We start from the raw sequence: 25,720 nt of genomic DNA, 5'->3' as shown, positions 1-25,720 counted from the left end.
TGAGTTTTCAAGACATTGGATTAAACTTATGTTAGATTTTTGTATTGTGGACTTTCGGTTTTATAATATGTTTTAAACTTGTGTTGTTTTAGTGAGTGTCGTCCTCTAGGAATGACTATTAAGGGAATTGAGTAAAGATGGATTAAACACGAGATCATTGAGTGTTTGAAAACTAACCAAAAGGAAACGATTGTTTGCATAGAGACAATTATAAAACAAATAAATGATTAAGTAATAGACAAGGATAAAAGAGAGGACTTAGATCAAATAGCAATGTACGAATGATTCTTAATGTTTTAAGATTCTAGGCTAAACAATGTTCAACAATGAATGCAAGGAAGTTAAGTCAATGTCAATGCCACTCTCGTGGACATTGGACTCTCACCAAGGTTCTAATCCCATTCTCATAGCAATTAGACTAGGTGAGACAATTAATCAAACATCTTGTGTGCTCATTTCCTTCCAACTCTCCTTTCTCAAGAGTAAGTTAGAAATGTGATAGATTTGGCTATGGTAAATCCCTATTCTCATAGGTGAAGCACCAAATCCAATGACCTCTTGCATAGTAGGGCCCTAACCAAACAAGAGTCCATACAATTCTCCAAATTCACAATCACATTCATTCTAGAGGCATAGCAAAACCTAGATTTGGCAATTCAATTCATGATGGCATTCATACAAAGCAATTCAATATAGTGAAATCGAAAAACTAAAAGCAATTGAAATAATATGCACTGAATTCAAGTACAGAAGTAGTTTATAAAATAGGAGAATAAGAATTAAAACCTTACTTGATTCAATTTGTAAAAGGTAAATCTAAAATTGAAGTAGAAGTTGTAGTTACAAGTGATAATTCTTCACTAAATCTTAAGAGTTGATGGATTTACAATGAATAGATGTTCTAGAATGGATTTGTGGAGAGAACCTAAAAAGAAGACTTAGAAAACTACCTGATAACTTAAAAATAACGCCTATTCCTATTTATACTATTGCAATTGCGCCAAATAAACTGCTTCCAGAATGCCTGGTTACGATGGAGGTCACGGCGTGACCTTCATCGTGACCAGACCTAAGCCTCGCAGGTCTCTGCTGGTCACGGTCAGGGTCACGGTGTGACCTTAACCGTGACCAACAGTAATACCTGCGGAAGGTTGGGATCACGCTGGCTGTCACGGCGTGACTGCCAGTGTGACACCCCAACTTCAGAAATGATGTATGCTCGTCACGATTGGGGTCACGCCGTGACCTCCACCGTGACGGGCATAACAGAAGTGTAGAACAGCAGTGTCACGTTTTGCTTCTCTTTCGCACCGATGCTCCGTTGATCCTTGCTATGATTTTGTCATTCCATCTTTGAATCACTTGGCCTTAATATCATCTTGATTCGTCCTCATTTTAAGTTCATGTATGCCCCAATCTACATTTCCTTCCTCAAGCCATAAACACCTGAAATACGTTTCCTTCTTGCACAATCACCTAGCATTCGCTCAGAAATTAATAAAACGAAGCATAATTATGGGCTAATTCAAGGCTTATCAGTTATGTAGTTATTGACTAATTATCATGTGACTAATAATCATAGATTTTTAGTGATATACTTCTCATGTATTAGCTTTGTATAATTGTATATTTGTATTAGTGTATATTTGTGTTAGGTACTTGGACATATTTTTAATTTTTTTTTTAAACGTAGGCTTTAAATGGAAAATTATACTGTGCACCAGGGCGCACAATGCATTATGCGCTCTGCCCAAAACGACGTCGTTTTATTTCCTTTTCGCGTGTCTACTGTTAACTCCTTAAAAAAATCATGTTTCGAATGTACAGAATTGTATAATAGAAAACACATAATTTTATACCTGAAAACACTGAATTTTATACCTGAAAACACAGAATTTTATAACTGAAAATCCCCATGTTTCGAATGTACAGAATTATATAATAGAAAACACATAATTTTATACCTGAAAACACAGAATTTTATACCTAAAAACATAAAATTTTATAACCGAAAATTCCCATGTTTCGAATGTACAAAATTATATAAAAGAAAACACAGAATTTTATACGTAAAAACACATAATCTTTTTTAAAAGGATAAAAATCCCCAATTTCGAATGTACAGAATTTTATACCTAAAAACACAGAATTTTATACCTGAAAACACATAATTTTATAACTAAATACACATACATTTTCTTCGCGTTAATTCCTCACACAACTTAACAAAACGAAATCATTTTGGGAGGCGCGGGGCGCACATTGCTATCTGCGCCCTGGTGCACAGTATAACGATTGGCTTTAAATAGGCTCAAAGTATGAAGCCTTTGTAATGGCTTACATATTCAATAGCCTTTAAAAAAATGCTTTTTTAGGCCAGGTCATGCCAATTGTCGACTACGGCTTGAGCCTAAAAAAAAATCCATGCATAGGCCTAGGCTCAGGCTCAAGCCTAAGATTTCTATAGCAGGCCCAAGCCTATTTTTCTAGAGTTTGGCCCGGTCTATTTTCACCCCTAATTCAAATATTGGTGTAGTGACTAAAATAATGAGTTAGTTATATGGAATTTATATTTTCTCATAGCATGTACACGTCAAAGTATATATAAAAAATTTCCCAACTTGATAGACAGGCGAGACGATATATACTCAACCAGCTTTGGTCCTCAACTTATAAGCCTACCACAATAAGTCCTCTAATTTCTCTAAAGTTACTACTACTAGTCCTCTGTTAATTTTTTCGTGAAATTGATGTTAAATTAGAGGGGCAAAATAGTAATTTTTTATTATCATTTTTTCTTCCAACCATTTAGTTCGTGGATTTGTATGTCACGAAGCAGCTTGAAGAACCAAAAAAAGGGGTAAACAAGAAGAACAGAAGAGGAAAAGTCTGAATTGTTTCATTAAGCTCAACAGACTAGAACAGAAAGGGTTTAATACATCAGCATTGGGAGGGAAAAGAAGTGAACAGAATTAACAACCATGGAGTGTAGGATGTTGCCACGGGTTACCATCCTATACTTCCTGAAAGTCCCTCTCAAGCTGGATTGTACAAATCTAACAATCCAAGCTTGGATATATAACCAAAAAAAGAACTAGGACAATGAGTTTTAGTAAAGGTGTCTGCTAGCTGATTTGAGGAGGAAATGTGGAGCAGTTTGATGAGTCCATTGCTGAGCTTCTCCCTGACCAAGTGACAGTCGAGTTCTATATATTTGGTGCGTTCATGGAATACAAGATTATCTGCAATAGCAATAGCAGACTTGCTGTCACAGTATACTGCTACTGGTGCATAATGATTAACTCCCAACTCTGCTAACAAGAAGCTTAACCATTGAATTTCACATGTTGTAGTTGCCAAAGCTCTATATTCTGCCTCTGAAGATGATTTGGAGACAGTGGGTTTCTTCTTAGATTTCTGATGTAGCAAAAATAAGATGTGAGCTCGGGTGTGTTATGTCGTCCTCAGGGGATTAGGGGATATGGCACGCAATACGCAATCGCAATAAACTAGGCACTAGCATAAGGAAACCAACAAGAAGCTAAGCAAATCATGATGAAATTAAGACTACGGTAACTAAACAAAATAACATGAACACATATGAACAAGATGTAAACACGAAATAAAGAAATAGGACTCAAGCTAGGGAGCATTATCTTCTAGATGCATAGCACAACCTAAGGATTGGGGAAAATCACACAACCAAGGAATAGAGGGGATGCACGTAGGAATCCTAGTCTATATAAGTCACTCACGTGAGCAAATTAACAAGGAATTGTCCCACTCTCGTGGTGAATAAACTCCAAGTTCTTCAAGAGCACAAAGCATCTAAAACCCCCAATTTCCCCTAATTTCATAGGAAAAATCGGGTTTATGCAAGGAGTGACTTGGAATCTTAACCCAACTCTCATTGAGACCAAGAATCCTCCAAAACATGCTAATGAATGTTGTACACCAAACATTGACAATATACAAACACAAATCCTTCATAAACTCAAGAACCCTAGGTTAGTGTTCTTCCCATTTTTGCAATAATCATAAATCAAGCATCAAGATAGATAATACAACCCTAACTCAAGTCCATAAACTAACTACTCATGATTAAATAGCATAAAGAACATAAAAACAAGAGGGTAAAGCATAAACATTGCAAGATAAAGAGATAAAAGGAGAAAAGAAGATTATCTATTGAAAGGAATAAGGGTCAAATAGGCCACTGAACTGCACACGAGAATGCAATTAGGCCACTGAACCTAAAAAACCTACAATTGGGTCCCTAAACTAACCAATTTCATTCAATTTGTCCAATTTTCAGGTTTCTCAAGTTGCTAACAGGTTACCCCTCCACCTAGGATGCATATGTGGTATTTAAAAAAAATATTTTTAAATTAATTTTTTAATATTTAATAAATAAAAACTAAAATAATTTATTTTTAAATTAGTTTTTTAATGCTTAATAAATAAAAACTACAATAACATTTTTTTTTGAAAATAAAATCTAAGCCCCTGTACGATATTTTATTTATAAAAAAAAAAACAAATTATTTTAGTTTTAATTTATTAAACATTAAAAAAAATAATTTAAAAATAAATTATTTTAGTTTTTATTTATTAAATATTAAAAAACTAATTTAAAAATACATTATTTAAAAAAAATGCCACATATGCATTCTAGGTGAAGGGTTAACCTGTTAGTAACTTGAGAAACTTGAAAAATGGACAAATTGAATGAAATTGGTTAGTTTAGGGACCTAATTGTAGGTTTTTTAGGTTCAGTGGCCTAATTGCATTTTCGTGTGCAGTTCAGTGGCCTATTTGACCCTTATTCCTCTATTGAAATGATGGTAGAATCTTGAAATCCAAGTGTAGATCCTTCAATACAAGCTTGAAATATGATAAAGAAAACCTAAATCTATACCTAATCTAACACTAAAATATGAAAGGAAAGAGTAGAAAATAGTTAGGGTTCGAATGGGGTTCAAAACCATCAAAAAATGAGTCAAAACTCAGTTAAAATAGAGCAGAGACGGAGGGTTTCGACGCGTCGAGAATTTTCTTGACGCGTCGAACATTTACAGTAAGAAAATCACGACTTTCTGTCCAATCTCGACGCGTCGAGCTCTACTCTGCAACAGAACTCGCTTTTGTAGGCTGATTGTGAACCTTTTTTCTTCGGAATTAGGCTTTGATGTCTTCATGAAAGTTGTAGCCCTTCGAGTCTTCTTTCAAATGGTGCAAGAATCACTTTGTTTGGACATTCCTATATTGAGATATGGACAAATTACCGAACAGTGGTCAGTTTTGGTCGAAATCTGTAAGTTCATAATTTCAACTTCAAGCATGATTTTGACCACTTTGGCTTCCTTTTTAGGATTTGATGTTTGAATAGGAGTTGTAGCCCTTTGAGTTGTCTTTTCAATGGAACAATAATAACTTAATTTGGATATTTCTAGACCGAGATATGGCTCGAAAACAAAACAGTGGCCAATCCATGCGAGAATTTCAGCTTGTTGACAGTTGTTCCACTTTTGCCTTGGTTTAATTTGTCCATATGATCAACACCACTGAAAACATCACTCTTTGGCTCCTTTGGAAGTGTTGTATCCATCTCTTTAGCTTCACCTTGGCTCCCCTTGACTCCAAATGCATCCAACATGATCTAAAATCCTTCATTTCTACTCAAAGATAATGAATTGTGCATAATGGATCAAATGAGCAAAATAAAGATCATTTTGAACAACATTGTGACACTTCATAAGCAAAACAAGGCTAAATATGGGGTAGACATGTGGTATAAATATGAACAATTATACACTTATCAACTTCCCCACACTTAAACCTTTGCTTGTCCTCAAGCAAAAACAAGAGATAAATCACCAACCTAGCAATGAAATTGATCATACTCCCACTTTGCACAACCTATCAAACCACAACCCAACTTGCTACAACACAACTTGTTTCAAGAATCATTTTAGCCTTCCACACAAGTTCAATTCTCAAGCCAATAACCAAGTACCAAAATTATTTAAGTGTGTGATGATCAAGTGTGTACAAATGCTAAGTTGAGATTATGCAAAACTTTGCTTTGAATGAGATTCCATAGGCTTGCCCTTCATACTCACACTAGATCAACTCTAAGAATGCATGCTAAGATCAAGTAGGTCTTTATTAGGCTTGTAATGGGGCTAAGGGTGAATGTCTAACAATGAAGGGGTATGGAAAATAAACAAAGGAGAGAATTTCACATTTATTCACAATAGGAACTAGAAGAGATATGACATCTATAAACTAAGGAGCAATTTACAATGGAACACAAAACAAAACTTTAAAGTAGTGGGGATTGAGTGCAACTTTCAACACAAACTAGAGTCAATCTTCAAACTTTTATTCTTCTTCCTTTTCTTTTCATTTTTCTCTTTTCATCTCTTTTTCAACACTTTTTTTTTTAATTTTCTCAACATCATTTTTTTCATTTCTTTTCAAATCAACCAACCAACTTATTCAATGAATCAAGACCCCCACACTTAGGCAAAATTATCAAGAGGATTGCTTACAAAACAAGCTCCAATAAAGATTTCTTCCAAGAAAAAAAAAAAGAATAAATTCTCTATTCTCTCAAGGGTGGAGGGAAACATTTTGGCTAGGGGTTAAGGGTTAAATGATTAGGGTTAACACAAGGAAAAACAATCACAATGAATATACAAGTGCTTATGTAACACCCCAAAATTTTTAAACTTTTGAAGCTTATATAATAGAGGTAAGTTCTCATTAAATCCCAAAACATAATATAAATAGTACAGGGTGTTATGCCACACCTGAGCTAGAGAACTCAGGTGCACATGCTAACTAACTAATATCCTCAACAATGTAAATGCATAAACATGGCACGCAGGCCGAAAGGGAAACTATCTACTTCTACGCTCCAAGATCCTAGCGCGCTCCAGTGTCTACTCCTCTGTGCCTGAAAGCCAAATATATCTGTTCAGCGAGAGATGTTGGTAACCCACTCCAACGCGTTGAAATACAATACATATAGATATGTACATAGATATATGAAAACCATTTTGAAGCATGAAGATATATCCTGGGAGACTCTAGCTTTCAAAACAGGGAATAGACTCGACAGATAGGGGTAAGCACAACCAACAGTCATAATCAAGCATGCGCAATTCACAAGTGTAGGGAACAGATTCGACAGATAGAGATAAGCACAGCCAGTAGTCATAATCAAGCATATACAGTTTACTAGCATGTATCTTATGGTCACGTTTTCATAACAATCATCTCATCAAACCATCCATATCTCATCACATAGCACACTTTGATGGCGCCACAGGACCAATCGCATGCCCATACATGAGGGTCAGCGCATATAGCTCTGACACGGCCCGGCAGCACCCTGCCCCGTATCGCAACACGGAGGGGTCGATCGCAACCGACCAATGAACCGCAGCTCATCATAATGTTTGATCGCAACCAAACAGTGGACCGCAGCCCAAGAGTAGTCAACTGACCGCAGCCAGGAATATGAACCGCAGCTCATGTAAAACGTTTGATCGCAACCAAACGGTGGACCGCAGCCCGAGAGTGTAAATCTGACCGCAGCCAGCTTCTGAACCGCAGCTCAGGAATAACCAATTCGATCGCAACCGAATTGGGGTATCATGCACACATAACACATAACAAGTACATGCAACCCATATTGACACATTGGGAAGGGGGAGAAATCGTATAACGAAACCTATGCGTGATCATCCACATACTAAGAATATTCCTAAGGGGTTCATACTTCTTACACCTAGGCCAACGGGATACCAATTCAACTAGCATGCAATATATAAGACTTATTCCACCTACGAATGGTACCCGAACATCAAACTAGACATAGGCACGATAGACGGAGTCCGTTGGGACACCACGAGGGTCGGGGGAACAACAAACGGGGAAGCCGGGATCCCGAGTTGGGGTAATTTCCAGCGGGTAGCCGGTGGGTGAAGGGTCACCCGCCGGTGGCAAATTTCCGGGTAGCGGGTGCCCGGCGGGCAGTCGCCTGCCCGCTGCCGGTGACGTCCATCCTGGCCGCGGGTAGGTGGCGGGTCCCCTACCCCCCACTGACTCTTTTTCACCAATAACGCCCCAGGAATCTTTGTGGAACCCGAAACCATGCTTAGACACTTTTAAACGCAATTGATGACAACACGTAGGCAGTTAACGGATCAAAAGCGGGAAACATATGGCACATATCCTATCATGCTTTCTAAACATAATTAACACCCCAAACATGCGAATTCCCACCCAAAATATTAAGAATAACATCATACGAGTTTCACGTTACATCCTAGGGCTCTAATCACAATTAAATCATCAAGAACGTAACCTATCGTTTAATATCCAGAAATCAATACAATTCATCAAGAATATCACATAATCATCAAGAATCCGAATTCCTCAAGAATATCACACAATCATCAAGAAACTCTTATCATCATCAAGATTATCAAGATAAAACCATATCACCAATTATTAAGATCTCATCATCAATATCATAACAATTCATCAAGACGCAAGAATATATGAGGATGCCTAAAAGAGGGATCATAGCTAAGAAAATAGGTTTTGTTGAGACATGGGTTACCTCTTAGCCTTAATTAATTCCTTGGCTATGAAGGGTCTTTCTTTAAGTTTTCTTCTTTCTTGATTTCTCCTAAGGGAATTCTTGGAACTTCTTGTGTGGTGAGGGATTATTGTGGTGAGGGTTCTAGGTGTCTCTTATGTCCCCTATTTATATACCTAGGATTCCTAATTAGGATCTAAATACTATAGGCTTGCTAATTCTATTCCTTTTAGGGCTAGGGGTTGGGTTTTAGAGGTGCGGGCCCACGGACTATGGTGGGCCATTTCCAAATTAATTATTGTAATTTAATTCTTTCTTTGGATAATTGATTAAATGATTAATTGGGTTTAGGGGTCGTAACACGGGGTGTTACAGCTTAGCACTTATTAAACAAACACAAAAGGATCAACGGGGACAACTAGTGGTAAACACATGTGTAAAGGGTAGGCTTGAAAGGCTCGAGCTAAACAAAAATGGCCTAAATCATTTCTAAACATGCAAATCTTAGATTTCACTTAGGGGGTAATGAGGCAAGTTCTAGCAAAACAACCATGATCGGAATCTCACATAAGCCTTCACTAGCAATGCATAACACACTAGATCAAGAATTTATTCAATTATTAAGTGGTTAACAAGGCTATTGGCAAGAGAATAGATTAATCATGTATTACCCCTTGGCTCATCAATCACAAGTTGAATTGAAACAAGTTCCACCAAAACAAACCACCAACCAACAAAGAGGGAGTAATCACAACTTCAAGCAAGGAAAGACAATTTACCAAACATTATGCACATGAGCCATCCAAGCAAAGTTTTAAAGATAACATGGGGTGCCTCCCATGAAGCGCTATGTTTAACGTCGCTGGCTCGACTCAACCTCTCAAGTAAACCATCAAAGGATTTGAGAATGAAGATCCCCTTCTTTCCATCGACCTTTTCTTCCAAAAAGCACTTCAAGTGGTAGCCATCAATAAATTCTCTTAAGCTCACCTTCACCACTTCAAAGTTTAAGAAACTATGCTCATCAAAATCAAACTTCAATTTCGTGGTGAATCAAGCACACAAAACATCTAATGCCCCCAATTTCCCCTATTTTCGTAGGAAGAAATCGGGTCTATGCAATGGGTGGCTTGGATTCATCACCCAACTCTCGTTGAGGCAAGGAATCCTCCAAAAACAAGATAATGAATGTGTACATCAAACATTAACAAGATATAAACACAACACCTTCATAAACACATGAACCCTAGGTAGTGTTCTTCCCCTTTTTTTTACAATAATCACAAACTAAGCATCAAGATATGAAATACAACCCTAACTCAAGTCCATAAACTAACTATTCATGATTAAATAGCATAAAAAACACAAAAGCACAAGTGAAAAGCATAAACATTGCAAAATAAAGAGATAAAAGGGGAAAAGAAGATTATCTATTGAAATGGTGGAAGAATTTTGAAATCCAAGTGTAGATCCTTCAATACAAGCTTGAAATATGATAAAGAACCTAAATCTATACCTAATCTAACACTAAAATAAGAAAGGAAAGAGTAGAAAATAGTTAGGGTTCGAATGGGGTTCAAAGCCATCAAAAAATGAGTCAAAACTCAGTTAAAATAGAGCAGAGAAGGAGGGTTTCAATGGGTCGAACATTTACAGTAAGAAAATCACGACTTTCTGCCCAATCTCGACGCGTCGAGCTCTACTCTGCAACAAAACTCCGTTTTGTAGGCTGATTTTGACCCTTTTTTATTCAGAATTAGGCTTTGATGTCTTCGTGAAAGAGTTAGCCCTTCGAGTGTTATTTCCAATTGTGGAAGAATAACTTCGTTTGGACATTCCTAGTTTGAGATATGGTCAAATTACCGAACAGTGGTCAGTTTTGATCGAAATCTGTAAGTTCAGAATTTCAACTTCAAGCATGATTTTGACCACTTTGGCTTCCTTTTTAGGCTTTGATGTTTGAATAGGAGTTGTAGCCCTTTGAGTTGTCTTTCCAATGGAACAAGATTAACTTAATTTGGATACTTCTAGACTGAGATATGGCTCGAAAATAGAACAGTGGCCTATCCATGCGAGAATTTCAGCTTGTTGACACTTGTTCCACTTTTGCATTGGTTTAATTTGTCCATATGATCAACACCATTGAAAACATCACTCTTTGGCTTCACCTTGGCTCCCCTTGACTCCAAATACATCCAAAATGATCTAAAATCCTTCATTTATACTCAAAGATAATGAATTGTGCATAATGGATCAAATGAGCAAAATAAATATCATTTTGAACAAGATTGTGACACTGCATAAGCAAAAAAAGGCTAAATATGGGGTAGACATGTGGTATAAATATGAACAATTATGCACTTATCAACTTCTATGATATAAGAGCATTCCCCAAAAAAATGCAAAAACCAGTAACAGACTTTCTTGTGTCAATGCAAGCTCCCCAATATGAGTCAGAGAAAGCTTTCAGCAGCAAATCAGATGAGGAAGGGAAGAATAAACCATGTCCAGGAGCTGCCTTTATGTACCTTAGTACTCTTTGAGCAGCTTGTAGATGCAAATTAGTAGGCTTATCAAGAAATTGTGACAGTTGTTGAGTAGCAAAGCTGATGTCTGGTCTAGTTATAGTTAGATATAGCAATTTTCCAACTGTCTTCCTGTACTGAGTGTTGTCTGAATCTGTAAAGCCTGTATCTTTGAGAAATTCAATGCCATATTTTCTTTGACAAATGCCAATCCCTTTCTTTTGTCTAGCTATTTCAAAACTAAGAAAATATTTCAAAGGCCCTAAGTCCTTTATCTGAAAGTTTGTATTGAACTGCTTCTTAACTTCTTCTATAATGGCTAGATCAGAACGGGTTACTTCTATGTCATCAACATAGACTAGTAAAGCAACAAATAAACTTCCTTTACCTCTTATGAACAGTGAATTATCAGGCATGGACTACTTGAATCCCATACTTTGCAAGGCAATACTCAACTTGGTAGCATTTTGAAGTCTTCGAACTTCTTCATGGCCATTTTGAGATTGTTGTCGTTCTCCTGCTCATCTCCCTCTCCTAAGCTCATGAGAGTATCCCAAATCTCCTTTGCAGTTTTGCATTTGCGCACTTTTGGAAACAACGAGTCGTCTAAATATTTGTAGAGGATGTCTTGTGCAACGTTGTCGAGATTTGTTCTCGTCCTTTCTTCAGGTGAAAGTTGAGATTTAGGTTTCGGGATCATTACTTCAGGATATGCTCCCTGATCGGATGCTTGTGTGTTCACAGTCATTATCACAATGGGTCCATCCTCTATAACATCCCACATCTCATCGTGGATAGCCGAGAGGTGTGCCTGCATCCTGACTTTCCAGTTTTCAAACTTAGAGAGATTAAAGGCAAGAGGCCTAGAGCGATTAACATGATCTTTTTTTTTTTTTTTTCATTTTTCTTTCAAGAAAAATATGTGCAAAGTTGAAAAATGATAATTTTCTATAGGGATTTTCAAAAAGGGATCTACTAGGCAGTAAAAACAAAACATTTACCGTTCAAGGTAACCACTCTGATACCACTTGTTGGTCCCGGTAGGGTCGAAAGTGAGTTTAGAAAAGGGGGGGGGGGAGGGGGGTTGAATACACTCTAATCGATTTTTCAGATTAACTCCTTTCAGGGTTATGCACATCGGAAATTGTATCTACGTTTTAAGATGAACTTTGCACGATTTCGTTATGAAAGTTTAAGGTATGGTCAATGTGCATGCAATGCCAGATAGATAGTTATACGAAAGCAAAGAGAGATGGAGAGAGGTATTTTTATAGTGGTTCGGCTATTAACAAAGCCTACTCCACTCTTCTTTCAAAACTTGTGAAAGGGTTTGCATTATCACTCCTAGTACAAATTAAACTACTCAAGCTAGCTTCCTTGATCACTAAGCCGGACAACTACTTGAAAGGTTTTTCAACTCCTAGAGTTTACTCCGCCTCTATCAACTTCTTCTTCAGAGTTGAGTGTTGGATGGAATTGATGTGTTTCTCCAACAGCTTGAAGTCTTGACTTGATGATCGGATGAATCTTCTTGTAAAGATGCAAGACTTCTATGAGGATTGTGAAGAGAATGATCTGGATGAGCTTCTTTGAAAACTTCACAATCATAGACACTGGTTGTGACACCCCAAAATCCAAATTCAATTAATGGATTAATTGAGTAATTAATCCTATTTCAATTGGTGAATTAATTCCTAAATCCTGAAAATTTAATACTTGGGGACTAGTAATTGACTAGTCAACCCCAAAGTCAAAGTTGTACCTTGAGCTTTGAAGGGAGTTCCCTTGTCCCTTACACTTCCTAATGTTAGTAAGGGCATTCTTGACCTTTCACATGGTGTTAGTATTGTAACCTAACCTAGTAGACCATCTTCATTCTATCCCTTACACTTTCTAAAAATCTAGCTCTACCTTTTCTCTAAAAATGTGAGTAGCTTTTCTTCCAAGCCAAGTTGGAGCCTTGCCAAGACTTCAAGAGTTGCTTCCAAGATTCAACCTTTCTTATATTTGGGCATCTAGGAGGGTAAGATCTAAGTTCATCTTGTGTTTTTGGTTTCATATTAGGTGTCTTTTCTTAAAGGTAGGATCTTTATGATCTTTTGGTTTGTTCTTGAAGTGGGTTTGGAAGGTGAGCCTTGAGAAGAGCTTATTAAGGTGTAAAGTGAAGTCTTTAGTCTACAAGAGGTAACCCATGCTCTACAAAATCTATTTTGCTTACCTATATGTGATTTCTTGGATTCTACTTGTGTTTTTGTTATGAAATGTGAGTGTTTATGCATTGTCTTGTGAAAATGCATATCTAGAGCTTGTGTTTAGGGTTCTTTTGTGTCATTGCTTGGCATTTCCTATGATTCAAGTCATTTTGTTGTATTGGGTGATCTTGGCATGTTTTGGACTTGAATTTGAGTTTGGAGATGAAAATCCGCGAAGTGTTTTGTTGTGGTACAGGGGTGTACCCGCGGGCGGAACGGCGGGTAGGGATCCAACCCGCCGCCCACCCGCGGGGTACACTATGTGGGCAGCCTGTACCCGCGGGTAGAGGCCTACCCATGGGCCTACCTGCGGGTACGTGTTATGATGATGTTGGGGATCGGATTTGTTCCCCGTGATTCTTTTGACTCGGTATTTGGTCTTTTGACTTCCCGATGATCTTTTGTGGAACTATTTGAGTGTCTTCTTGATGTTTCGTATGTCTAGAACAATGTGGTAGGTATCCGTGTACGTCTTTGGTGTCTTGAATCGTGCCAAGTGTTCAACATTGTGTTTCGTTGAACCGTGATGAGTCTTGTGTGTTCTTCGGAACTACCTTTTGTTTACCCGTTTGATGAGCATGCTAGTTCGGTGTTTAAATGCTAGCGTGTGTGTTGTTTGTACCTTCCGATTGGTTGATGATAACTTGTGTTATTCATCATTGTTGTTGGGTTGTGACCCATTCCTTGATTGAGTATGTTTCATACCTTCGTTGTGATCCATTGATTGATTCCCGTTGAGGTGTGATGTGTGTGTGGCTTTACCTGGATTGCACGATTAGTGGTATGGGACACTAGTCACCAAGGTATTGCAGCGGTCCTCGTGGTGGCCGTGACGTCATTATGGAGTTTGTGGCCTTTGTGTAAGGTTCACGTGATTATTTCTGGGATAACATGTGTTATCCAGGGCATGTGTTGCCATGTGTGTGTACGGTACCCTCGTGTACTATGAAATTGGTGGTCTCGTTGGCGGTCGTTGGCAGATGGGGACGACGGTCCTCGGAGGGATAAGGTTGGACTTGGTTGTACAGGGGTCCTGGAGGTAATGGATGGAAGAAGAAATAAGGTTGGGGGTAGCCATAAGGTTGGAACCGGGCATAAGGAAGGCATATCAACTCGTGACGGGTGATGTTACGACTTACGAGGGCTCGTGTAGCCATTGTTGTGAGTTCTTCTCTTGTGACGTGTGTAGTCACAAAGGCATGTGTTGCTGTTGGGTGAGCCTTATTCCTTTGCGTTGTGCATGTCGGGTTTTGATCTATTGTGTGATGATAGATCATGCCTTGACTCTTCTTGTGAGTCATGTTGTTCCTTGTGGTCTTGGGATGTGTTCCCATGTTATTGTTGAGAGTGTTGAGTCTTATGTTGGCTATTACTCTTGGTTTTACACTTATATATATATATATATATATATATATATATATATATATATATATATGTATGTATTCCGTTTCGAAAATGGCTTTACAACTTATATCTTACTTATGTATGTTATTTCACAAGTATTGGTGGGTTACCAGCATTATTCGCTGACCGGGCGTCGTCCCATGTTTTATTGTGTTCTTTCAGGTGATGTCTAAGTGAGTGCGCGGTCTAGTGCTTGCTAGCATAGTTTTCCCCTCTCTTGTTATGACCTGTGAGCCTGTTTAGTCTTAGAACTTTGAACTTATGGGACTAGTTGTAAACATTGCAGATATTGCCTGTGCGTTCATCCTTACGGTGAACGTGGCATAACACCCTGTGTTTCAGACTTTACTTATCTATCTATCATTAAGACTTCCGCTGTGTTATTTGTTTAGTTCTGTTATCTGCATGTTTTAAGGCTTTTTATAGCATGTTTTTAGGGGTGTTACACTGGTTTTAGAAAAGCTTTTTGGATGAACTTGTTTGAAGAGCTTCTCTTAGGATAAAATTAGTTAAACAACCAGCCCCTTCTTTAGTGGTGAAGAGAGGTATTTATAGGTGATGAGAAATTCATCCGTTGGAGGGAGATGAAATTTCAAACCTATTAACCAGCGTGCATTGTCCACTGGGCATGGAGCATTTATTGCGGCTGTACTGTGTAGTCGTTGGTGGCAAAAAACAACATGACTTTTTTTCCTTTTTCACTTACATGAAGTACCAATCATTTAATGCTCCTTGGTTTTGGTGTATATCATTCCTAGGACTCCTTTTGTCTAGGATGATTGCCAGCTGCAAGACATAGACAATATTCTTCTTGATCGTGTATTAAAGTTGTCTATTTAAGTTTGACTTAGAATTAATGGTCTCGGCATTGTCAGACGAAAGATTCTCTTTATCTTTCGTTATCTCTATTGATCAAATGATTTTCCTTATCATTTGATATTTACACGAGAGCTAGACCCTTCCATCTTTCGGTCTATGTTGTTCTCTCGGTCTTCTCTTCTTCTTCATTTCTTCTCGTAGACTTATTGTACTAAATACAACTAAGATTCGTGTAGATGTATTGCACATTACGAATCACATGGTGAGTTGCTAGTTCTTTCGTTTAACACGAAAGATCCAAGATGAAGAAAATAAAAAGAGGGGTCTATGATCCTAGCAAGATTGATATCATCAAAATCTAAGTACACTTGTTCCTACCACAAAACAAGGGTAAAACCAATTCTTAACAAGACAACAATGGAATATGCAATTAAAGCAACATTTTCATGAACTTAAACCCAACACATAGAACATGTACAAATAGCCTCACATCACCGAAGCACAAAGAGCCAATACTGCTCCCACTAAGAATCGAACCATGACCTCCAAATTGGGAAAGAACCACTTCATGCCGCTAGACCACAAAGTCATTGTCACCCTAATATATAATTAAGTGTGACATCAATTTACCATCTCACCCCTTATAATTAATAGATTGATGTAATCATTTTTGTCCACCTTAATTCTCAGAGATTAAAAGTATGATTTTTTTTTCGAACATTGTCTCAGTCGAACTTGTTGCACAAGATCTTCTTAATGTGATTTATTTATTTTTGTGCGATTTACAAGTAAAAAGTGAAATTTATTCAATGCATATTCTTGATTTCTCGTACAGTGATGATTAATTTTTCTCATTAAAAAAATTCTCTTTTCCATTTTAAATTGTGTCCGATTAGTCCAATTAATTAGCATAACATGTCTTGTCGATCTTTATCTAACGCGCTGTGCACTTGGCGGAGACTAAATAATATTATTGGTATATATACCATGCAAAATTAGCGTAATAATTGTTAAAGATCATCAGATATTCAGATGACGTTGACCAACGTTGTTGTTGTTGTGAAGTATTATATTTACAGCTCATAGACTTTTTTTAAGATATTAGTTTAGCTATTATTCTAACGTTAGAAAATTACTACCGACATTCACAAAAGTACAAAAAAAATTGTAAGAAAATGAGTGCACCCTTCTACGTACAATATAAATTTATACCGATATTTATATAAATAAAATTGAAAAAACCATAACAACTCTAGCCTAGTTAGTATATAAGTAGGGTTGATAGTTATATAGTTTCAAGTCCATTTACATTGAGTTGGCCAATTATGATTTGACAGATTTGTCTACTGAAAATTTCTATTAAAAAAATAAATAAATAATGGGGTCTTTTGAGTGACTTATCCCATGCATATTGACCCCAAATGACACATTTCTATTGTCAACGAAATAAGTCGTGGGCAATATTGTAATCCAACTAACTGAACTAAAGGAATATAATTTTCAAATAAAGCACATTAATGCTTGAATTGTGTCGTGTTATAAACGATATTATTATTGCAAGTTGTGCATCTTGAAAGCCACTCATAAATGAAGGACACAATAATGAGTATGAAATGTCAGTTGTTGATATTAATAGCCTTCAACAAGAGTCATAGAAAAGTCTCCCAATACATGCATCATGCATGCATGTATGTATTCCCATTGGACTTGGTCTTGAATTATGACTTCGTCTTCTCTTCATATTATTATTTTTTATATATTAAATTTCTAGCTTATATCAGATTAATTCTAAATCCTGATAACTCCTATCTAAGGGGGGTGTATTCAATCCTGACTTTTGTAGAGTTTTAAAGACTTTTAAAATGATTGATTTTAATAAATTTTGATTGACTTTCATAGAGTCGTTCAAAACTTTTTAAAACTTTATAAGACTCTATAAAAGTCTATATAAAAAACATTCATAGACTTTTATCAACTTTTTATTTTAAAAAGTCAACAAAAGTCATTGAAATTCTAAATTGAATACATCCTTACAAACTTTCAATAATTTTGATTCTTATCATTTATAATTTTCTTACAAAACATTTATAATATATCATAAAATTTTTCTTATTATATAGTTTTTCACTCACAACAACATTCTCAACATTATTATTTTTATCCATAGTATGCTGAGACTTGTATGCTAATTACTTATATATATTATTAATAAACATAAAAAAAACTATTTCATTAGAAATTCATAACAATATTGAACAATAAAATTTATAATAAAAGAATTGATCAAATAAAATATTTAAAAATATAATTACAAGTTCCATAAAATAAAAAAATTAAAATCTAATATTAATAATATATATATAAATTATACTTCATATATTGCTAGATATCACACAAAAAACTATTATTTGCAATAGCAATTTGAGACTGCGAACAACAACAAGGTGATACTGTTTGCAACCCCAAATTGTTGTTGCGAACAGTAGTTCGCTATTCGTAATAACCTGTTGTTAATATATATATATATATATATATATATATATATATATTACGAATATAAACATAAAAAAATCAAAATCAAAATATATAGTATTTATATGAATATTATGAAACATATACTAAAATTTGACGATGAAAAAATTACTTTGTTCATGTATTTAATGAGAATTAGAGAAGTTAGGGATGAAATTTCATAGAAAAAATAAAAATCAATATAAACAAGCAATAATGAAGTAAAAATAATATTATTTCGAATTTTTAGAGAAAGATTGTAAAGTTCAGGAGAGAGAGAAAAAGTGGTAGAGTTTAGGTATGAGGAAAATATAGGATAATGAAGAAAAAAATAATTTTATTAAATTTAGATAGGTTTATAAAGTTTAAATAGGGAGAAAAATAGTTTTTAAATAGATAGAGAAAACATTCAGAGTTGTTAGAAAGAAAATTTTGAAATCTTGAGGTTGATGGTTGGATTTCAACTATGTATATTTGAGAAGGAAAAGTCTACAAAAATTAAAACGTCTACAAAAATTCATAACTTTTTGAATACCACATGACTTTTAAAGACTCTTTAAAAGTCTTAATCGAATACCACACGACTTTTAAAGACTCTTTAAAAATCTTGATTGAATACCTAACTTTTAAAGACTCTCTAAAAGTTTAAATTGAATACCTCTAAACTTTTAAAGTTCATAAAAGTCTTTAAAACTCTACAAAAGTCATGATTGAATACACCCCCTAAGAGTCGCTAGAAGAGATAAATTGCAAGTTATCATGTCCATCTATGGATGCAGTGTATACTCTATACACAAGTGGTCTGATCTTAATCTCCTCAAATGGTCAAGATCTACCATAAATACCTCTACACTGTCGCTAAAGTAAGACCTTAGCTTATAGTTATCGGTCAAACCAGCCTGACCAAAGCTTTTTCTTTATAAGAAAAATGTTCAAATTAATCACCAAACAACACCCTAAAATATTACACAGTAACTTTTCGAGTGTTTTTCTGTGACTAATTTGAATTTCTTTACTTCTTTATATTATTATTATTCCCATAATAAGAGGGTAGCCCATTAATTATTACATATATAGTAGCTCGAAACCAAGCTACAAACCTCCAACACAAATCCAATCATTTGTTATCATTCCAAAACAATATGAGCTTCCTCGTACTACTACTACTTGTCTTGCCGGCGGTACTAGGCTCTGCTCTCTCAAACACCAATTCCTCCATAGCCAAATCCAACTGCAGAGAAAGTTGCGGCAACGTGATGATCCCGTATCCCTTTGGGCTGACAGAAGAGTGTTCCCTAAACTCAAACTTCTCCATCTCCTGCAACTCCTCCTCCGATCCTCCCAAGCCGTATTTACCAAACAGTAACATAGAGATAAGTGATATATCAGTTGAAGGGCAGTTGACCGTTTTGAAGTACATAGCTCGAATCTGTTATAACCAAATGGGTGGAGAAGTTCCCCCATCGGAATCATGGTTGAAAACCTTAAACTTCTACGTCAACCAGACCGCCAACAAATTCGTCGCTGTCGGCTGCGACACTGTCGCTACTGTTAAAGGCTACGACCGGTCCAGTAAGATGGAAGGTTGCAGAGCCTCCTGCGACGGCATAGGAGAGGTTAAGAACGGGACGTGCAATGGGATCGGGTGTTGCGAGACCGCCATTCCTAACATGGCCAAGAACGTGTACTTCACAGTGGGGAGTATTTTTTCGTATAACCAAACCATCGGGGTTGTTCCCTGCAACTACGCGTTCGTGGTGAAGAACGGTGGGTTCGAGTTTTCGTCGACTATGCTTACCAAAGAATGGGATGTTGAGGAGTTCCCCATGGTTCTTGACTGGGTTATCTCGGGTGAGACGTGTAATACTGCGTGTCAGGGGAACACGTCATGTGTCCCTGTCAATGGTACTGCTAATGGTGAGGGGTATCGTTGCGGTTGTAAGGAGGGTTATGAAGGCAATCCTTATCTCTCTCCAGGTTGCCAAGGTATGCATATATGGCACCATTTATGTCATTATATGTGTTGATTGTCTGCACTTATATGTTTTGTTTTACTTTAATTTAGTGCTGCTAGAAAATTTGAGATGGTGTTTCTAATGCCCCTTTAAAAATTTATTACTTCCTATTTAATTTTAACCACCTGTTCAGAGTAATGGGTAGGAAATTAGGGATAACAAATTCTCTCCTTTCCAGCAAATTCTCTATCCCTACTTTGGGGGCGGGGTCCAAAACTTTTTTTTCTTCCCCAACAAAAAGGGGAAAAAGACCAGGAATCTAATAAAATTGTAGCTAGGGATGAGGGACGGAGACAAGGAATATACTCCCTATCTCCATCTAATATTCTTTTTAAAAGGTTGAACCCCAAGAATCCCCTCACATCTTGGTCTGACAGCATCTGGAATGATGTAAATCATAGTACTGTCCTCATCCAATATTGTCTTCCCAAGTGATTGATAGCATGAAGTTGATTATATATATAAAACTATGTATTTAAAAGTATGTTTCTTTAAATATACATAAATATTACGGATTAATTATTTATATTTTTAAAACAATTATATTGTTTATAATACTACAAAGTACACTTTCACATAACATTGTGGAGGCGTTTGGTTTACGGAATATCGGAGTGTTGAGTAGTGTTGAGTGTACTGTATAGTGTTACAAATTAAAGTGCACATTAAAATTTGATTTATTTATCAAAATGTGACTGCGTAGTTTCCCTTTTTGCTCTCAAACCACTAGATCTAACTAGATAGACATCTAAGCTTAATTCTTAATTTCTCTTCCGAAAACAAGTTCTCATATGATCTTATTCCCTCAACTATATATGTTGCACAACAAACTATTAAAGATTAGTATTTTCACTTTTTGAAAACACTAGCTCTTCCAACAAATTTACGATAATTTCATAAAACATTTTTGACTTGCCTCCTGTTTTAAATTAAAAAAATATAAAAATACTATAAAAAGAAAAAAAAAAATAAGACTAGTAATAATATTATTAAAAAAAAAATAGTTTGCTGTATTGATTATTTGTGCTTGAGTCAGTAGTACTAAAAATAAATAAAATTGTCTTCAATTTGCCTATCCAACGCCTTGTGGTACTTGGCGGAGACTTAACAAGTCAATGAAGTCGTCATACATGCATGATGTGGCAATAAATGTTATATGTACCATATATGCAACAATAATTATTAGAGTGCATACATTAATCCCCGTTGTCCCACAACCACTTGCATATGTCCCGCAACTTGATCAAGGTATCTTTTTGACCAACCTTGTTGTTCAAAAAGTAGGTTTAAATTGGGTCAACTCCTAATTAAGTTAATTGAACCATTAGTTTAATTTGATTAACATAAAATTATAAGTTTAACTCTTTGTTAGAGTTATATATTGACCTTCTTAATTTGATATTGTCACTTATAAGCAATCTAAATTTGTTTATCTTACCGCTTTAAGTTTTCACCCCCAGTTAACTGTATTCTTGATCTTCCGTTCTTCACATCTAGCTACTTCTTTTAGTTCTTCCAACTGACCTTATTATAAGTTGTATTTTGACCTTTACAAATTTTATAAAAAAATAGAAAATAATTACATTTTCTTTTGAGGGTTCTAATAATTAATTTGCCTATGCAGATTATTTAGTATCATAAAAATCTATCTTGCAATCCTGTATAACAATTTATGTAGTTCTCACCCAAACAATTTTGTAAATAAATAAAATAAAATTCTTCACCTTTCTCCACCTCTCACTTTCAATTCTTCTCTTCTTGTCTCCATTTCTATTTTAAATTCTTTTCTTCTTTTATACAAAGGATAAGTAAATTATTTTACAAATTTAAAATTAAAATTTCAAATTGACGGTCAAAATTTTACAAACAAAGTGGGCAAAAATTACGATTTTTAATAAAGTTGACCACCCTTCAAGGTTGGTCAAAATACCAAGTTACCAACCACCTTTGATACGTGGTAGTTGATAAATATCCCAAATCTCTATTCACTTTTAAGGTGATCAAAAAATTGATTGAAACTTGTCAGAATTATTAAGCACTTACCGCTACGCCAAAAATTATAATTAGTAAGAAGGTGCAACTTTAAAATAGTGCCACGTTTCGTGATGGTAAGATCGATGTTGGGTGTAGCCAAACAATCTTCTCTCACCACCCGTCAACTTCAACTGCATAGCATGCTTTTTATTTTCCTTATACTTGTATAATTGTCAACGCTACGTTTCGATGAGAGAGTGCTAAACTCGACTCTGCGAGCCGTCGCCCAACAGAAGTTAGTGATTTTCTAATCATTTTAACTGGCTTTTGCAGATATTGATGAGTGTGTAAATGGACAGAACAACTGCTCCATAAACTCTATTTGCTCAAATACTGAAGGTAGTTATGAGTGCCATTGCAAGGAAGGTTACCATGGCGACGGGAAGGGGGAATGGGGTTGCCAATTACCTAAGGATGATTGCAAAGATAATGGGAAAGGGTGCACTTCTTCTAAACGGATGATTATTGAACATGTTATTGGTAAACCATTGCCCTCACCACGTTTCTATTATCCTTTGCTTTCATTTTGGAGTGTTTGATAAATAGTTGTTAGCTGATTGAGTTAGTGGGGTTGACTAGTTGATACATTAGTTGATTGTAGAAAAGTGTTTGAGAAATTAGTTGTTCGCTAATAGTTGATTACGTGCAAAATGATTTCCTCAAAAAGCTTATAGATCATAAATAACAGCTTTGAGCTTTTTAAATTTTATCATTTTAGAGCAATAAGCTATTACAAGAAGCTAATTACTCAAACACTCATATTGATTGTTTAACTCTACTACGTCAAATAGCTAATAGTCAGTGGCAGAGCCACAGTGGGGGCAACTGCCCCCACTCCCCCAACCCACATATAATGTATATATATTAAATATACCAAAATTTAAACAAAGTTTAATTTAGCTTAGATGGTAAGGCTGTTACTTCTATATAATGTGAAATGGTTAGTAGTTTGTAATCTTAATTACTTGCAACATTTAATTTTGTTTTCTAATTTTTAATATAATTAGTGAGAATTCTAATTGAATTTTAATTTTTTTTTGACATTTTTATATTTTGTTTTCTAATTTTTAATATAATTAGTCAGAATTCTAATTGAATTTTAATTTTCTTTTTGATATTTTTTAATATTAATAGTGAGAATTCTAATTGGATTTTTTATTTGTAAGTTTGTAACATTGTGACTTCTTTCTCTTTTTCATTTTTATGTTTTTTAATATTAATAGTGAGATCAGTGATTTATAATGTGGTTTTCATTCAAACTATTTTATCTAATTAATTCTATTTTATATTTTGTTTTAAATATTTTTTATCTTGATGTATTTGGATTTTTCATCTCTAATCAACAATATTTATGACTTGTTCTTTAAATGTTTCATTTTTTTTTTTTAAAATCTCGTTAGTTTTAATCTTTCACCCCCAATGAAGAAGATTTATGGATCCTCCCTGCTAATAGTGGTCAAATAAGTTAAAATTGATTGATAAACTAACTATGTTACCAAATATGGTCTTTTGGTAGCTATTTAGGGTTGGTTTCCATTATTTTGTTACTGTCAATTTCTCATTACTGCACATATATATGCATGGCATGCAGGTATTGCTTTATGCACTGTGCTGTTGATAAGTGGATTTTGTCTGTACTTGGGATATCGAAGGAGGAAATCAACACACATCAGAGAGAAATTCTTTAGAGAAAATGGAGGATTGATTTTGAAGCAAAAGATTTCTCAAGGCACTACGTCTTCAAGCACAACAAGAATTTTTACTGCCCAGGAGCTTAGAAAAGCGACCAACAACTATGACCAAACTAGAATCATTGGTCAAGGTGGTTTTGGGATTGTTTATAAAGGACACCTTTTTGATGGTCGAACAGTAGCTGTTAAGAAACCCAAAATGTTGGACCCAACCCAAGTGGAGCAGTTCATCAATGAGGTTATTGTGCTCTCTCAAATCAATCACAGAAACATAGTCAAACTCTTTGGTTGTTGTTTAGAAACAGAAGTTCCGTTACTGGTTTATGAATTCATAAACAATGGAACATTATCTGACCATCTAAACGACAAAGACAAAGCATCCACATTAGCTTGGCCAATCCGCTTAAGAATAGCTACTGAAACAGCTGAGGTGCTATCTTATTTGCATTTTGCAGCTTTTCCTCCTATAATCCACAGAGATGTTAAACCCGCAAACATTCTCCTGGATAATGAGTACACTGCCAAAGTATCTGATTTTGGAGCATCAAGGTTAGTTCTACAAGATCAAACTCAATTGATAACTATGGTGCAAGGAACATTTGGTTATCTCGATCCAGAATACATGCAGACCCACCAATTAACAGAAAAGAGCGATGTTTATAGTTTCGGAGTTGTCCTGATGGAATTGTTAACAGGTAGGAGGGCAGTAATTTACGATGGCCCGATGGAAGAGAGGAGTCTTTATGAGCATTTCCTTTCATCATTGAAAACCAATCAATTGTTCAAGATTCTTGATGACAACATTGTCTGTGAGGGAAACACTGAAGAGTTACAAGAGGTTGCCTTACTTGCAAGAAGGTGTTTAAATGTGAAAGGGGAGGAAAGGCCAACAATGAAGGAAGTTGCAGTGGAGCTAAGTGGATTGAGGAGAGCAGCAAAACATTCATGGGTTAATGATTCAGACACTTCCATAAAATCACATGATCTATTTACTGAGCCGCCGCCAATCCCCTCTGGATATATTGATGCCAGTTTTAGTATAACAACAAGTGAATATGATAGCTTAAAACATCATATGGAGTTACCAATGACTACTGCAAGATAATTGCAATGCAGCTCGCATAGGTAACTCAGTTAGTCACAGGGGTGAAGTTTAAAAACAATGACCAGAATCGAGTCTCACCAGCGACAATGTAAGAGCAACCTTTGTATCCAGTTCAGTTATCGTGATTTGTTCTCCCAAATACTTTCAGTCGGGGTGTGGAGGCCCTTGGATTAGAGATTCAACCTTTTGGGAACAAAGATAATTGCAACGTGTTCATCTCCAGAAATTAGCTATGATATTCAATTTTGCAAATAATATAAATAATGTTTTGTTTCTATTTTTTTTTTTTGAAAACGTTTTGTTTCTATTTTTCCTTGTGATGTAAATTACAATAACATTGAACTCTATATTTGTTCTGAACTTCAGTTCTGGTTATATTTTGCCTTTTTTAAAAAAAATTAATTCTATAGGTGCAATAATGTTATTACAAGCTTTTCTTATCTGCAAATTCGATCAACTAGTAAATCTTCTTAATTATACACCAATAAAAATCAACTATGAGTATTTAGTGTATTACTTTACAAGAAGAGATACTCTGCTCTTTATTAACAGATATAAAATACAAATTTTTAAGCAAGTGGTCACTAGAGATTACTTCAGGCTAGGTACAAACAATGCAAATTTAGGACCAGTTGCATTTTATATGGCAGTTGGAATAATATCTTCATCATCTTCACAAGCATCCACATCCTGCAAATGATTCCAAATTTGGTAACATTTTTTTTTTGAAGGTCAATCTTGCGATTGTAT

General features: G+C 35.6%; 3 protein-coding genes across 3 annotated transcripts; 1 reads left to right on the top strand and 2 right to left on the bottom strand.

Annotated features, from left to right (window-relative positions):
• Positions 1-10,985: 10,985 nt before the first annotated feature.
• On the bottom strand, positions 10,986-11,555 carry LOC109179377 (uncharacterized mitochondrial protein AtMg00810-like). The gene has a single exon (XM_019328873.1). It carries the CDS (start codon positions 11,553-11,555, stop codon positions 10,986-10,988), a length of 570 nt encoding a protein of 189 aa, XP_019184418.1.
• A 35-nt stretch (positions 11,556-11,590) lies between these two features.
• Positions 11,591-11,956, bottom strand: LOC109179376. The gene has a single exon (XM_019328872.1). It carries the CDS (start codon positions 11,954-11,956, stop codon positions 11,591-11,593), a length of 366 nt encoding a protein of 121 aa, XP_019184417.1.
• A 7,223-nt stretch (positions 11,957-19,179) lies between these two features.
• LOC109179438 (wall-associated receptor kinase 2-like) lies at positions 19,180-25,247 on the top strand. The gene is made up of 3 exons (XM_019328941.1): positions 19,180-20,111; positions 22,448-22,654; positions 23,766-25,247. Exons 1-3 carry the CDS (start codon positions 19,268-19,270, stop codon positions 24,968-24,970), a joined length of 2,256 nt encoding a protein of 751 aa, XP_019184486.1. The 5' UTR covers positions 19,180-19,267; the 3' UTR covers positions 24,971-25,247.
• Positions 25,248-25,720: the final 473 nt, after the last annotated feature.

This window comes from Ipomoea nil, unplaced genomic scaffold (assembly GCF_001879475.1).
Source record: "Ipomoea nil cultivar Tokyo-kokei standard unplaced genomic scaffold, Asagao_1.1 scaffold0900, whole genome shotgun sequence".
NCBI lineage: Eukaryota > Viridiplantae > Streptophyta > Magnoliopsida > Solanales > Convolvulaceae > Ipomoea > Ipomoea nil.
Note: the sequence above shows the minus strand (reverse complement) of the source record. Positions and strands in the feature narration are given on the sequence as shown.